This window comes from Cydia fagiglandana, chromosome 1 (assembly GCF_963556715.1).
Source record: "Cydia fagiglandana chromosome 1, ilCydFagi1.1, whole genome shotgun sequence".
Classification (NCBI taxonomy): Eukaryota; Metazoa; Arthropoda; class Insecta; order Lepidoptera; family Tortricidae; genus Cydia; species Cydia fagiglandana.
The window spans coordinates 25,541,981-25,557,408 of NC_085932.1; the positions used below are offsets into that span (position 1 = coordinate 25,541,981).

At 37.5% G+C, this 15,428-nt stretch overlaps 2 protein-coding genes and 1 long non-coding RNA gene across 4 annotated transcripts in view; all 3 read left to right on the plus strand.

The window, feature by feature from the left end:
• The window catches only part of LOC134668106 (uncharacterized), a 518,821-nt gene extending 505,666 nt beyond the window's left edge, over window positions 1-13,155 (plus strand). The window contains exon 2 of the long non-coding RNA XR_010098715.1: window positions 12,619-13,155. This is a non-coding gene — a long non-coding RNA (uncharacterized LOC134668106). The remainder of the gene's footprint in view (window positions 1-12,618) is intronic.
• LOC134667960 (adenylate cyclase type 10-like) lies at window positions 933-7,982 on the plus strand. Of its 2 annotated transcripts, none has more exons than XM_063525397.1 (4): window positions 933-1,290; window positions 1,362-6,012; window positions 6,091-6,255; window positions 7,762-7,982. In XM_063525397.1, exons 1-4 carry the CDS (start codon window positions 995-997, stop codon window positions 7,945-7,947), a joined length of 5,298 nt encoding a protein of 1,765 aa, XP_063381467.1. In that variant the 5' UTR covers window positions 933-994; the 3' UTR covers window positions 7,948-7,982. The 2 variants fall into 2 exon arrangements, with proteins under 2 accessions (XP_063381467.1, XP_063381476.1); XM_063525406.1 differs by lacking the exon at window positions 7,762-7,982 and adding an exon at window positions 6,597-6,669.
• Window positions 8,522-13,155, plus strand: LOC134668037 (guanine deaminase). Its single transcript, XM_063525487.1, has 8 exons — window positions 8,522-8,949; window positions 9,029-9,289; window positions 9,581-9,799; window positions 10,151-10,258; window positions 10,374-10,481; window positions 11,125-11,290; window positions 11,824-11,970; window positions 12,281-13,155. Exons 1-8 carry the CDS (start codon window positions 8,839-8,841, stop codon window positions 12,508-12,510), a joined length of 1,350 nt encoding a protein of 449 aa, XP_063381557.1. The 5' UTR covers window positions 8,522-8,838; the 3' UTR covers window positions 12,511-13,155.
• Window positions 13,156-15,428: the final 2,273 nt, after the last annotated feature.

Below are 15,428 nucleotides of genomic sequence, written 5' to 3' on the forward strand. Positions count from 1 at the left end.
AATGAGACCTTAAGTATTTATACCTATACATAGTACGAGTATATTACAAACGTATAAATGATTGATAAGGCATTGTGAAAAGCATACCGACAGTGAATACTGTAAATAATGAACTTCAATGACCCACAAGTGACAAAGATTGAAAATCTACTTAAGTGCCTAACAGAAAAAAATTCTTAAACTTTATACAATAGATAGGCAGTAGCGTCTTTACCATAAGGGCACACGGAGCCCGTGCCCAGGGGATCCTGAGGGGGCCCCTAAGGACAGATAACAGTATATTTGATTACCCATAATAAATAGAAGATCATAGTAGAAAAATGTTAGTTTAACTAGCTTTATTTACTTTCCAAAAGGGTCCCAAATTCTTATGTACCCAAGGACCCCAGTATAGTTTATGACAGCCCTGTAGATAGGTACCTAAGTATAGGGTACTATTAGTTATTCTGTGGTATAGGACCATTACCAAATTATCGGAAATGCAATGCCTCTATTTCTCTTTATCTTGCTTTGCTGAAATTGGGGCTCTACTACGCTACCTTAAATATAAAACGAAATTACCAATCACTAACGATAACGCATAAGGGTTCTGCAAACCCACAACGACATGGCTTGCGGTTGTTGATAGGTATTATTAGCTACCTACTCGTACATTGCGGCCTTGCGGCATATTTTGGTCGATTGAACGAAATCGTTGCGCCTGCGGCAATGTGTCCAAAACGCATATAACTACAGGTAACGTCTGTAGAGTCTAATGAACGTAAGATTTGCATACTTAGAATAATATTGTAGTTGTATACCCTCTCTTTGCAACTCAAATAGGTGCTTACATTAGGTTGGATACCTATACGTTTTTATTAATGAGTCGACTCATATATCCTGACCAACTAGATTGATACATGTTGATTAGGTTAAGATTAAAGTGACTAAATTTACTTTGAGGTTAAGACAATTTCAAAATTCCTGTAATTTAAAATAATTTACTACGGTCAAAATGAATTTTATAAAGCAACGAGCGCGTTCTCGGAGAAACTCTATAAACATAATTTCGGCTACAGACAAGTGGAAAAATATCAATAGAAAGAAATCACGACGCGACGTGGATTCAGACTCAGATGAAGATGAGGACGAAGAAGATGCCAGGTTGAGTGATGTAGACTGGGAACAGGAATTCTTCCAAGAAAGATTAAACCGTCTCTCTTCTGATCAAGATATCGAAGTACAGCTTACCAAGAAGCAAACATTACTGTTAGCCACGTTACTTCCAGACGAGATCATACAAACGGAAAAGTTGGTTTCTAATGACTTGTCCCTGAATTTGAAAGATGTGTGTAAATTTTTCAAGAGTGAATTTGTTACAGTTTTGATTCGACTGAACCGAAACGATTCGTTGGCGTGCTCTTGATGGCCGACGTGTCGGGATACACCGCACTGTCCGAGCGCTACAGTGCCACAGGCAAAGGCGGCACATACCGCTTAACTGCTACACTTAACGCGTACCTCGGCTCCCTCATAGAACTTATATACAACCACGGCGGAGACATACTGAAATTCGCAGGCGACGCCTTTTTAGCACTGTGGAAAACTGATAAACGGTCTTTTCTATGCCATACCATACACACAGCGATAGCATGCGCACTCCTAATACAACATTCGTTTTCATCCTATGAAACTGACGTCAAAGTAAGTCTCAAAGTAAAGCTAGCTATCTCAGCGGGCAATTTAATTTTTGCCACAATCGGTAGCAAAATACCTATGAATTACGTTATTTTTGGGCTACCGGTAATCGAGGCTAAATTAGCCGAAAGCCTTTGTACTTCAGGTGAAGTAAAGTTAACGCCTAACGCCTGGGGCCATTGCTATTCACGAAATTACGACTACGTTATTGAAGAAAACGGGCACGTCACAATTAAAGCCATTTTATACGATCCTCGCGAGAAGGACGTTTCAAAACCTTTTGGGGGACTAGGGGCAATGGTCAAAACCAAAAGAAATTTCGCTGCTATTGAAAATCTTCCAGATTCTGTATGGACATCTCCAAATGGTTTAAGTGCTGAGAATGCAATAAAATATGAAGCGCTTACTTTTAGACAAAAGATTTTACTTGCTGAGGATCGTAATATAGGGCCAGATTTACGAAAGTTTATGATTCGTCCCGTGCTCACTCAGCTCGACGCGCTGCAGCCTTTGGAGTACCTCACGGAAATGAGGCAAGTATCTGTTTTGTTTGTAACCCTCAAACCCAGAAGTTGCCCGCATCAGCAGCTCATCACAATAGTCAACAACTCCTACGAGACTATGTGTGAAATCGTTTATAAATCAATGGGATGTGTGAATAAAATCATACTGTTCGATAAAGATGTGATGATTTTAATTATTTTTGGCTTGCGAGGCTTTAAACATGAATCTGAGGCTCAAGCTGCATTAAAATGCGCATGTGGTATAAAAAAAACTGTCGCTGCTCTAGACGGCGTGCGAGAGGTATCTATCGGGGTGACCACCGGTCAGGTGTACTGCGGGGTCGTAGGGCATCCTTTGCGGCGGGAATTTACTGTAATAGGAGCCACCGTCAATAAAGCGGCAAGGTTAATGTGTTACTTCCGTGACAAAATAACATGCGACGAATCGACCTTCGTGAATAGCAAAATGTCCAGTAACGGATTCACTCTGCAACCGACAGTTGACCTTAAAGGTATTCTGCATGCAGGTAAAATTTTTGAATACAGTGAAGATATACGAGTTAAAGAGCTGTTCGATATTCCGATGATACCACGGCTTCTGGACCGAGCGGATGAGATGGAATACTTTGAAAATTGGCTCGATGATGCCCATCATGCTTATAGAGATTTTGACGCTCTTTTGTTGGTTGGTGAACCAGGTATAGGAAAAACTCGATTAATAGAGTGGATGGCCCGGTATGCGCGAGGGTGCGGGCACAACGTGTGCTGTCTCGCATTGACCTCGATACATTCAGCAACTCCATACTTAGCTCTAACTCAAATAATCAATCAGATATTAGGGCTTTCAGAACCAATTGAAGATTTCAAAAAAGAAGAGAAAATCGTACAGCTATTAAAAGTATACGACGAAGATCTTTGTTTTCTCAATGACGTTATTAAGTCTCGATTCGCGTATCACGAAGGAGTATACAGCCAGGATGCAAAACAACGTGAAGAAAAAGCCAAAAATATATTCTCAAAACTAATGCAAAGCATACCTGATACACACGTCATATTCTTAGATGACTTACAAAGCTTGGATCAAGTTTCATGGGAGTATATCTCTATAATGATAAATTCACAGAAAATATTTACCATATTAACAGTGCGACGAGGAAAGGTTAGTTCTGTACAAGAATGGTTGTACAATGTCTTTACCAACAATAATATAAGGAAAATATTTTTAGGCCCACTTAGCTCAAAATGGATTCCACCACTTGCTTGTCAAATATTAGACGTGGCTGCAGTTTCCAATGACTTATGCAAAGCACTACAATTGAAATGTAAAGGAATACCTGGAACCATGGAACTGTTCATTATACATCTATTCTCCAGCGGCGCTCTAGAAATAAAGAAAATTCAAGAGCAAGAACTTGACGAGTACCGCAACGACGAATTACAATTCCCACCAGCTGAATTTTTACATCCACAGGCATTAAATATAAGGGACCAGCCTACTCTTGACCATTTGATAGAAGAAAATAAAACAGAGGAAATAGGAATTTGTAGTGTAACTGAGAAAGAGCAATTGAATACAAACATGAATGTAGAAACTACAGATGCATTGATAATGATGCAAATTGACGCGCTTACTCCTTATCAACAACTGTTGTTAAAAATTGGCTCTGTAATTGGAGATGTAATGTCACGAGACCTATTAGAAAATATAATGTACGAAAACAATACAATAACAACAGCGAAGGCAATCAAAAGATTCTTTGCAATGCAAATTTTAACTTGTGCAAATACAATAAACAGTAATAGATGGCACCGTAGGGCCACTAGGGCTTCGTGGAACAACAGCATCACGTCAATAGCTCCGTTGCTATCATGCGAATGCACTTTTGATTTCGATCCTGAATGCAGTTTTGGTTTACCCAAATACGCTTTTTGTAAACTATTAAAATTTAAAGGTAAAAAAATGAGAAAAACATTTTATGAGTTACTTCCAATGAATCAAAAAAAGGAATTTCATGCACGCATCGTTACTTATCTAGAGAGTAACAAACATAAATGTCACAGTTGCGGTGGAACTATTATGGTTGTTCAGTCCCTAACGGAATTAGAGAATGAAGCCGAAAAACATATATTCAATGAAAACTCCAAAGGTGAAGATGACGAAGATGAAGACAACAATTCTAAAAAAGAAAAGGATATAAGCGAAGACTCAAGAAATAAAAATACAGAACCACGTTATAGTACTAGTGCTGCAAATGTACCAACAGAATCGTTACATGCAAGTTTCATATCAGATTCACAAACTGTTCCAATTTTGAAAACTAACAAAGAGGATTCTATACCGAGACGCCGATCCACTAAGAGAGTGACTGTTTCCAGCTTTGTCTTCAAAAATAGTAGCAGCTATCAGTTAGACACATTTAATGTGTTTGATATGTTGCGTAAGGTGACAGAAGCAGAAAGTATGAGCGACTGGCACGAACTCGGTGTCATTGACAGCGATGACGAAGATCATAAAAACAAAGAACTATTTAGTATCAAAATAGAGAAAGGTGTTTCAGAAACAGATTTCACTAGGTGTACTTGTGCTGAACTAAAAATTATAATTTATGAACAAATGATTTATCACGCAAGTATAGCTGAAATGAAATTTAAGGAAATTGAATTCACAATTGAATTATGCTACCTATATCTACTTGCAAGTAATGTAGATGATGCACACATAAAACTAGAACATGTTGAAACTTTGTGCAATCTCCCAGAAGTTCACGAAATTATAGACTCCTGTGACATAAAAAGATTTTTAGGGAAAATTTGTACTTTAAAAGCTGCTGCGTGTCTTGCAATTGGAAATCACTCTGCCGCCAAAGTGGCAATCGGAAGGGCAGTGCGTATTTACGGCATTAATCTTGATAATGTAGCGGAATTCCTTAAATTGCGTACTTTAGTAGATAAAATTAAAATAAAAAGAAAGAAATATCGATTAAACAAGGCAAAGATGACAGCGGATTCTATCCTGTGTTTAAATATTTGTACTTTACTGTATTCCGCCTTAGGAGATGGAACTGCAGCCAGATTATATGCATATAGAGCGCTAAAATTAGTACAGAAAATAGAATGCAATGTGACAGACATGTGCGACGTGTTTAGCAACGCTATACATGTAGACCTCGTATTGGGATTTATAGAGCCAACAGCTGATACACTGCGTATAGCGATATCGAAATTACAGAATTTGCCGCAGCCTTTTCAGTCAGGAGATTTGTATGCTCTTGGGAAATTGTTTATGGCTGTGTTTCGTGCAGGGGTGGCGCGCAGCGCGCTCGCTTCGGCTATAAAAACAGCTTTTCGGGCAATGGCTGTCAGTCGATTTCTTCGTGCCTATAATGTATCTATGGAGATTATACCTGATTTATTTTACATTTTACTTTGTCGCCGCCGCATTACAGAAGCGGTCGACGTTCTCAAAGAAGCTTCGATCATGAGTAAAGAACGCAGTTCATTGGATTGCGAAACATGGTATTATGCACTGTGTATAGATCTGATATTAGACACCGGGTTCCAGCTGGAGACACCTACTGAAATAAGTAGATACGCTGAGTATATGATACAAACCCCCGAGTCGAATGCTGGACGACGACGTCTCATGGCGGGGCTTTGGACATATTGGCTACGAGCTGACCAGGAAAAGAGAGCCAAATGCTTTGAAGCCGAAGTTTTGGTATGGGTGTCACGAGAAGAAGAAGACGGATCTTTAACGACTCTCATAAGTTCAATGCGATTAGCTGAAGGTATGCTGGAAAGTTTAGCAAGGAAAATGGATGATTTGCGAAAGGTAAGTAACCAGAGTTTTGAATGTTTAGGCTAACGTGGATTTTGTCAGATGTCTTTTCAATTACGAATTTGGTTTTAGGTAGTTGATCTCATGGAACTGCGTTCTTTAGCGGACCAGAAGCTGGTTTCACTGGAACATGATGCAAAGATGTGCCGCGTAATTTATCCCAGGTGGATTACATTAAGAGCCAACTCACTATACTTGTCAGGCCGTCGTTCAGCAGCAACCACTGCATTTAATCAGGTAAATGTAGGTATAGTCATCAGCTGTAGAGATAGTTAAACCCCCCTTTCCTGGGAGTAGAGATGGGTCCTGGGTATTTACCCAATCTACTCACCCAGGTAAATAGGTATTTACAATGGTATTTAATACCCGCCCTCGGGTAATTACCGATATCTAAGATGAAATAAAAGATATGGTAAAAAAAAGTTCGATTAGTTAAGCCACGGATAGACTAGGGACAATTGTCCCACGACACATGTCGCCAGCGACGACGTCGGGAGAAGTGCCGCGACGTTGGACATGTCGGGCGATCATTGCTCGCCGTACATATGATGTCGCCCGACATGTCGAGAGAAATCCAGCAACGTCTCGGCACTTCACTCGACAACGACACGTGTCATGGGACAATTGTCCCTTAGTCTAGACGAGGCTTAGTACCTAAGTATTAAACTTATTACAGTACTTAGGTACGTTAATATCTCAATTGAAACAAATCTAACGATTATATATGTAAACACGAACCTTGGGCTTGGGCTAGCTGCAAAGCGAGCGTACCAATTATATAAATGGACACATCACGGTCATCAGCAGAAACATCTACCTAAGTAGCTTTTCACAAGTGTCCGATCTCATATGGATGTCGGATACGACCACATAGAAGTAAAAAGGCGAATGAAACTGCTTTTTACAAGCTTTTATTTAGTTCCACCTGACCCAACGGTCTGTCTGTCTGTCTGTAATCAAATGTTGCAAGTTAAATTTGACCCACTTAATCCGGTTTCCGATTAGCTGAAATTTTGCATGCATGTATAAATCGGATGACAATGCAATATCATGGTACCATCGAGCTGATCTGATGATGGAGACAGGAGGTGGCCATAGGAACTCTATGATGAAGCAACGCAACCTAATTGTGTTAGGGGTTTTTAGAATTGTCTCGATGAGTATTAGTTGTCTGTCGTAAGAAAAGTACAGTCAGCGATAAAAACTTGTACCAACAATGAAATTTTTGCCAAAAACTTATTATTTTATATGTATTCATATAATGATTGTTTGTTGTTCACAAGAAAACTTTAATGCAAAAATTTAAAAGGACTAAATCCATTAGGGCAATGAGTACCATGTTTTTCTCCAATAGTCATCCGACATGCGACATCGGACAATGCGAAAAACACTCTAATGGTAAGATGTCCAAATGATCTATCTACACAAGTATTTACTATTTCACTAACAAAATAAAGTTGTGTTCCAATTATTTATACCTACCTACTGCTTCACCCGCCTATCTACTTCTTGTAGACACATTATTTAGTTAAACATTGCTTTCCGAGAGTCGACAAACATGACTTGCGTACAGTCAGCAGCAGAAGTTGCTAAGCCGGTCAGGTGTTCAAAATTACCTTGCCACGCTCTTATTCTCTTAACAATAAAGTCGGGTCAAGATTATTTTGAACACCTGGCCGACTTAGCAACTTCTGCTGCTGACTGTACCATGTCAAACACTATATGACTATACAAATATTTCAGGCCCTTGAGGAAGCTCGCAAGGTTCATAACCGACTGGAAGAAGCCATCACCCTGGCTGCGACCGGTCAGTCGACGATTTGGCTTTCCAACGCTAAGTCTGGACGCTTCATAACCTGGCGGGATGGAAATCAACTCGCGCGGGAATCGTGGCATCGATATCTTTATAGGATAACTGCTATTCGATAACGAATAAAGTTGGTAGATACCTATTTTCAAGACGTTATCTGCTTACACTTTATTTACGGGAAGCATTGCGTTTGCGCATTGCTTCCGACTATTTGCAATTCATATTTACAATTATTCTAAACCGTAGTGGATTTAGATTTTAGAATATTGGGTACACGACTTTAGGTAAACAGAATATGTAAATTCCTAAATATTACTAGGATAGGTTGGCAGAAACTGGCACTGCTGGCACCAAGTATCTTCAGGAAATACTAACGGAAAACAAATCTGTTCGAATTTCGCGCCAGTTAAAGCAAATTAGTGCGTTTAGTTTTTAACGATCTACCTATTCAGAAAAGGATAACTACCGCTCTAGTTAATAATGAGTTACCTACACAAAAGATTTCTAAAGTGCACTAATAAATAAGAAATCGTGTTCACTTGGGTTTGTATAAGATACAATTTACATTTACAAACAAATATAATAATTATTATAATAACATATGTCGCATCGTATCCTGTTAACGAAACGTAATACTGACATTTGTGAGAGGTCATCGCCCGCGCAGGAAATTGACAGTTGGAATGTCGGATGTTATCAGTCTCATCTCAGTCATCTCACGAATTTATGTCTCATCTATTTTATGATCCTGTTATCTCTTTCTTTTAGTGTTTATTATAAAAGGGAAAGAAAAAGATGGGCATGTTATGTGAATCTCTCTTAAAAACAAATATGTTATCATCAATAACAACAAATATTATCAATTATCATATCGCTTCGAATGGTTACAAATTGTAAACTTTCGTGTGAGTTTCGTAAGTTCTTGGTAAATGATAACAGTTGTCATAACATACCTAGTCAAGTAGTTAATCCATGTGCGTCGGACTGGTTGGTCAAGTGCAAGTTCCTCCATGTCTAGCATAATGTCTGGAACAAAAAAAGTATTTCTTGGATCTATTGTTTCTTCGTCTTCATTTAAAGACTTGTCATTTGCCGGCTACCTGGCCACTGAGAATGGAAAGGTAAGTGAAACTGTTGGTCATTCATTAGCTGAATTGTTATACACAGCTATACAAAATTTTACTAACTTTTATCTTTTAGATTACTAAATTGGGTTCAAGAGAAGAGTACAATTCTTTACAACAATCAGGCGCATTTACCGACCACCAAACTATAACTTTGAAAACAGATCAGATACTAATTCCTGGGTTTGTGGATTGTCACACTCATGCCCCGCAGTTTCCTAACTTAGGCATTGGGCTTGATAGACCTTTGTTGGAATGGTTGGATAAATATACTTTCCCGTTAGAAAGTCAGTACAAAGATGTGGAGTTTGCTGCCCAGGTTTACAACAAGGTTGTGGTAAGTAAACAGTTTATTTATAGTTATTCAAGCGAGCTAAGAGGTCCATTGCCATAAACCTACCAAAATGATCTCTCATACAACTAGTTTCAATTCCATTTCAATTCAGAGTGATCTCTGTATTTTTTTTTTAATAATTACAAACTATTGTGGACATTTAATTCTCTGCTACTCCCAGTTCAACAGGAATTAATATAACATTTTAATCATAACTTTGTAACTGTAACCAAACCAAAAAAACTCAAAATTAATTCCAATCACTCAATTCAATTATTCTCACCATGTTTCTAGCAAAGACTTCTAATCAATGGCACCACAACAGCCTGCTACTTTGGCTCTCTGCATCTTGAAGGAACTATTGAGCTAGCGAAGACTGTGCTGAAACATAAGCAAAGGGCACTGGTGGGCAAAGTCAGCATGAACCTCAAGAATGATGCCGGATATTATAACGAGACTGCTGCTGAGTTGGACCAAGTGGAGAAGTTTGTGCAAATGATTTTATCTTATAAGGTCAGTATACAAAGAATAGTTTTTTGAAGGATCAGATAAGGGCTTCATGTTTACAAAATTAAAATTTAAGTTTTCATAATATAAAAAAAGCAAAATGTGAACTGGCGAAATTGACCAATGAGAATAGTTGTGTGACCAATGCTGCCAGTAAAATCTATGACTTTATAGCTTTACTTTCCACTGACGCGATATCAGGTCAGCTAGGAGAAGCAAAATTCCATTCTTAATTTATTACATCAAGGTCGTTTTTTGTTTGGAAAATTTTGACCCTGGCAGATGAGGTGTTACTTTGCTATAATGTAATTGACTTGCAATTAAATTTATTAAACATGTTTTTTTTTTAATTTTCAGAATGACTTAGTGCAACCGGTAATAACACCAAGGTTTGCTGTAAGTTGTGATGAGCCTCTGATGACTGGTTTGGCAAAGATAGCCCAGAAGTATGACTGCAGGATACAGGTTAGATGATTATTATATAAAATATACACATGGATAGCAAAAGAATACAATTTAAAGTATGCAGTATTTTTATTTATCCATTGCAATATTTTTATGCGTATTGTTATTGTTTTAGAGCCACATATCTGAGAACCTGAAAGAAATAGAATATGTGTTAGAAATGTACCCATCTTGTACAAGTTATGGAGAAGTATATGACAGAAGTCAAATCCTCAGTAACAAGGTAAGTATTTTAAAAATACACACAAATTGTATCAATTGATATTAAATTATAGTTCATAAGCTGTCTCATACATTGGAGTGTAAGGTGAACACTAGCGACATCTTGTTGGAAAGCAAAACAACTAAAAACTTTTGAGTACCTAACAAAAGAATTCCTTGAAGTCGCTGTTCACCTTTCAGGGTTTTTGATCAGATTTGGGGGCCGATTTTTGAAATTCGATCGTTCGATTTCGTCATTCGGAAATCGGTGGAAAACGGCGAAATGCTAATTTTTGAAATACTAGCGATAGAAATTGGGAATCGAGTGGTATTGACCACTCGTTTTCAATTCTATTAGTGGAATTTAAATGCCTAGTAGTGGAGATATTATTGAACGAAATACACGAAATCGAGTAGTCGAATTTCAAAAATCGGCCCCTTGGTGTGGTGTGTACAAAACACTGATTTTTCAGAAACGATTTTATTGCATACAATTTTTCTTAAAAATGATGAAAACGATATTAAAATTTTTGTCAGATCAAAACTGTTTTTAGTTTATATCCCGTTTTGTCATTAAGTAGTTTGAATTGTTAGTTTTCATGTATTATGCCCGAAGCTTATTGGAATTCATAAAAAAGTAGTTACAACTATGTATGTATTTCCAGTGCATCATGGCCCACGCGGTCCACCTAACCGAAGCAGAGATATCGCTGCTGGCGGCGCGAGGAGTGTCGCTAGCGCACTGCCCCGCGTCCAACACACGGCTGCGCTCCGGGCTGTGCCCCGTGCGCAAATACCGCCAGCGAGGGCTGCGCGTGGGCTTGGGGACAGGTAGATATGGTCGAATACTTCGCTGCCAAGCCATTATTCTGGGGTTGTCATGTCACAAAATTTATAGGTACTGTGAGGTGATCGCCTCTTTATAACAAAAGAAAATTTATTTGGCCTAGCTAAATCAGCCCCGCCTAAGGGCCCTTTCAGACATGACAAAAATTATGTTGTTGAATGAAAAAACTAAAAAGATCTCTGTGCATAATTAAAATACAGACTTTCTAATGACCGTAAGATTCCTTATTTATCATATTTTAAAACTAGCCATTTCTATGGAAGTCGTAATGTAGTAACGCATAGATAATCCTCAGGCGCAGCGTGGGTAGACCTCCCACAAGGTGGACTGATGACCTGGTAAAGGACGCGTGAGTCCGCTGGATGCGGGTGGCGCGAGACCGGTCATTGTGGCACTCTTTGGGGGAGGCGTATGTCCAGCAGTGGACGTCCTCTGGCTGATACGATGAATCCTAAGACGAGTGATGCGATGCTGATTTTTATAGCCATGTTAATAAGGTTCTTAATGGTACTTACAGACGTGTCAGGCGGAGACAGCGCGTCGATACTAGATGCTGTGCGCAGGAGCATGGACGTGTCCACGCATCTGGACCTGCAGGCGGGAGGAGACAACGCCATTAGCTGGAAGGAAGCGTTTTACTTAGCGACTATGGGAGGCGCTGAAGGTATTGTTACCCCCTATTCAGATATTTTTTTAATGACTAATGTAGAATGATAACAGATAAGGACAAAGGAATGGTAATTAAAATTATGTTAATTTTTAATTGATAACAGCATTAGAAATTTACTGTTTGGTCTTCAGAACGTCACAAGTAAAACCAAGGTTTTACTGGTAGTGCTGAGGGTTCAAGACCATATTTTTTTAAATTTTTGAATTGATTTGAAGTTATCACTTAAATTGACCATGTTATTAAGCGGATAGAGGTTTTTTTCTTATACCCACATAGCACGTTAACCGTTATTTTTACTCCACAGCTCTAAACCTGGATCACAAAATCGGCAACTTCCAAGTGGGCAAAGAACTCGACGCTCTTCTGGTAGACGTGTACGCCGCAGGCAACATCGACCGGCACGGGTACTCCGTGGACAAGACGGAAGAGGAACGCGTCGCAAGCCTCCTGCAGAAGTTCGTGTATCTGGCCGATGATAGAAACATCTTGCAGGTTTACGTTAAGGGCGAATTAGTCAAAGATATAAGCAATTGAGCATTGACGTATAATATCTAAGGACTGGCCTTACGGGTACTAAAAATGGTACTAGTTCAGCGGTGTTACTCACAAATTCCAGCCAACCGTGCAGTCTAACGCAACTAGTAGGGACCAATAGCGCGCGTGATGCGAACTCATCAACCAATCGCGTTGTAGCAGTGTCACACCGCTGTACTGGCCCCTGTCATGCTTCATTATTATTGCCCGTATAGCCAGTCCTATGTCAATGCAATTGAGTAAGGTTAAATACGTTGGAAAGTGCGTCTGCCGAGTAAGAAAATAATATTGAGAAGTCAATAACTGGAACTGTTTGTGTTCGGCTGACGCACAGTACCTAGTGAAGAGAAAATATATTAGTAATATTAGATAGGTATGAAATGAATAAATGAAATGCAATACTTTAATTTATTATTTTTTATTCTCGTGTAATTTCTTTATAATCCGTGTAGAAAATGTGCAAATAATGTGACAATAACAACTGAAATTAATAAGCGAAATACCATATTTAATACTATCAAGAATCAATATTAAATTGGATTCCATTTAATTTCAGAAATACATTTTATAATGTCAAAGAAAGTTAATGAATTTCCGTTATGTTTAGTAATAAAAATATTATATAGAAATGCTTTTATAGTAACACTGTTATTATTTTGTTAAAGCTCTGAGATCTCTTATAAAATTTAATGAAAAAAGAATTATAATACTCAAATGCAACTGGTGTTGTTGAAAATACTTAAGTCGGTGGAATGATCTGACAATCAAGTATTCGAGTGTCATTAATAAATTATATAAGTAATAACATAAACAGTCTTATAAAATCAAAAATAATCTATCTACATTTTAGAGCAACTTATACGTTATTGTACAAAATAGTAGAATATAGCTATGTTAAACATGAGAAATATAATTTTATCTAAAAAAATAGGACGCATTGAATCATAAAGTAATACACTAATGGTTAATTTATAAAAAAAATGTTCGCTGTTGCTACCACGGCTTTTATATACTATTTCGTAAAGCCCGCTCGTGGTAGCAAAAGCAGTATGTACCAACAGCTACACACTTAACTGCCCACATGTTGATCTCATGTTATTGTTCCTAGGTTACCCGTCAGTAAAGTATGTGGCTGATGGTACGTCGAGCCACTGCCATACACGATGACGTCGACGACACTATTAACCTACTACAATTGTTTTCCTATCACTACTCAATGAACACAGGAACGTGGGCGTGCAAATCCGAGAGATGCAAGCCCGTTCTTATACTTTATTACAACATACACATCTAAGTAGGCTAACAAACAACCCTTCTAGCAGTATTCGGAACACTACGCCCTTCCGGCTACAGTATGGCCACAGAACAACAGGTATCACACAAAAACCACCAATTTGTTTAACATTCGTTATATAACACACGTAATGTCACATTACGCATACATATATAGCTATATCAATATTTGATGATACAAAAACAGTGTGATGGTTTCATCAGGCAACGAAAAGCAGGCTAACAACTGCTTAAAACCTACTTACATATGTATAAAACATAAATTGTTGTCTTCTAACATCTTACTAAATAATATTGAAGCAATCAGATCATGTTCTGAAGTTTAGTCTCATATGTTAAACAATTACATGTCTTTTGACTTGCATTGAATAAACTAACCTAAACAGTCTTAAATATATGTTATATATTATATAACTAACACATCCTGTGCGAACCAATGTGCATAACAATAGTTTAAGTTTTTATAAAGTAAATTAGTAACGCGAGCATAATTTGAATAACATATATCTACAGTAGGATTTGTGGACAACAGAGATTATCGCCGTCATAAAAACATTCCAATTAATTATGAGAGGGAGAATACTTTATGCCGCTAATAAATGACGTCTTGCTGATACGAAAACCACAATAGAAAACTTTCCACAATCATCCTAGCACCTCACATTACAATGAAGAATTTATAAAAATACTCCTGTGGTTCCGGAATAACAAACTCAATTTTGTACTATCCAATAATAAATATAAAAAAGTATTCAGAAGGTACTTGTTGAAGTAACATCAAGTGTTAGGTTTAATATGAAGGGATATTTTTGTAAAAGTATCAAAGTTATTACTAAAAAATTCAGTCTTTTGCGTCTGGCTCAATTTTGGCGAATAGATACCATATAAATTACTATCTTCGTTTTAAAGAATAGGGAAAACTGAAACAATCCATTTTTACGGACTAGGGAACTATTGGAATATAATCGAAATATGAGCAAAACTCGCTATTGAAGGATTAATTGATGAATGAGGTAGATAGAACAGAATATAAAATAAAATAAAATTTAAGATAGAAAATAAATGTTGTTCGTAATTTACCATGTTCCAAAGAAATAACCATGGTAAGGTTATTTTGCGTTAAACACTATCTAGTTATATCTAGCTACGTTATATATTTACAGGAATGTATTAAACATTGTGATATAGAAGTAATTGGGTACTTCATTAAAAATCAATTCTTTCTCCAGACATGAACCTCTATAATAATATAGGTGATAACTAAGCGATCAATTCTCATAATAAATTCGATAATAATATATTTTTACAACGTTATAGCAATAGCACAATCGAACAAAGGCTTATGTCACAAAATCTACGATATTAACAGAATCTACAATTGCTCGTTATTTCCTGTATTATCTTAAACTGGTATACTTTGATGTTTTGAAATAAACGAAACAAATGTAAAACACATTGTAAAATGCATACGTGCCCACATATTACATTATTTGAGAAACAGATCATATGAGACTTCACGATTTAAAAGGCTATTGTAAACCTACCTATTGTAAATTAATGCTGAACTTATTGCAATGCGGCTCACCACTCATTACAATTATCAATGTAACATTTGTGATGATGTT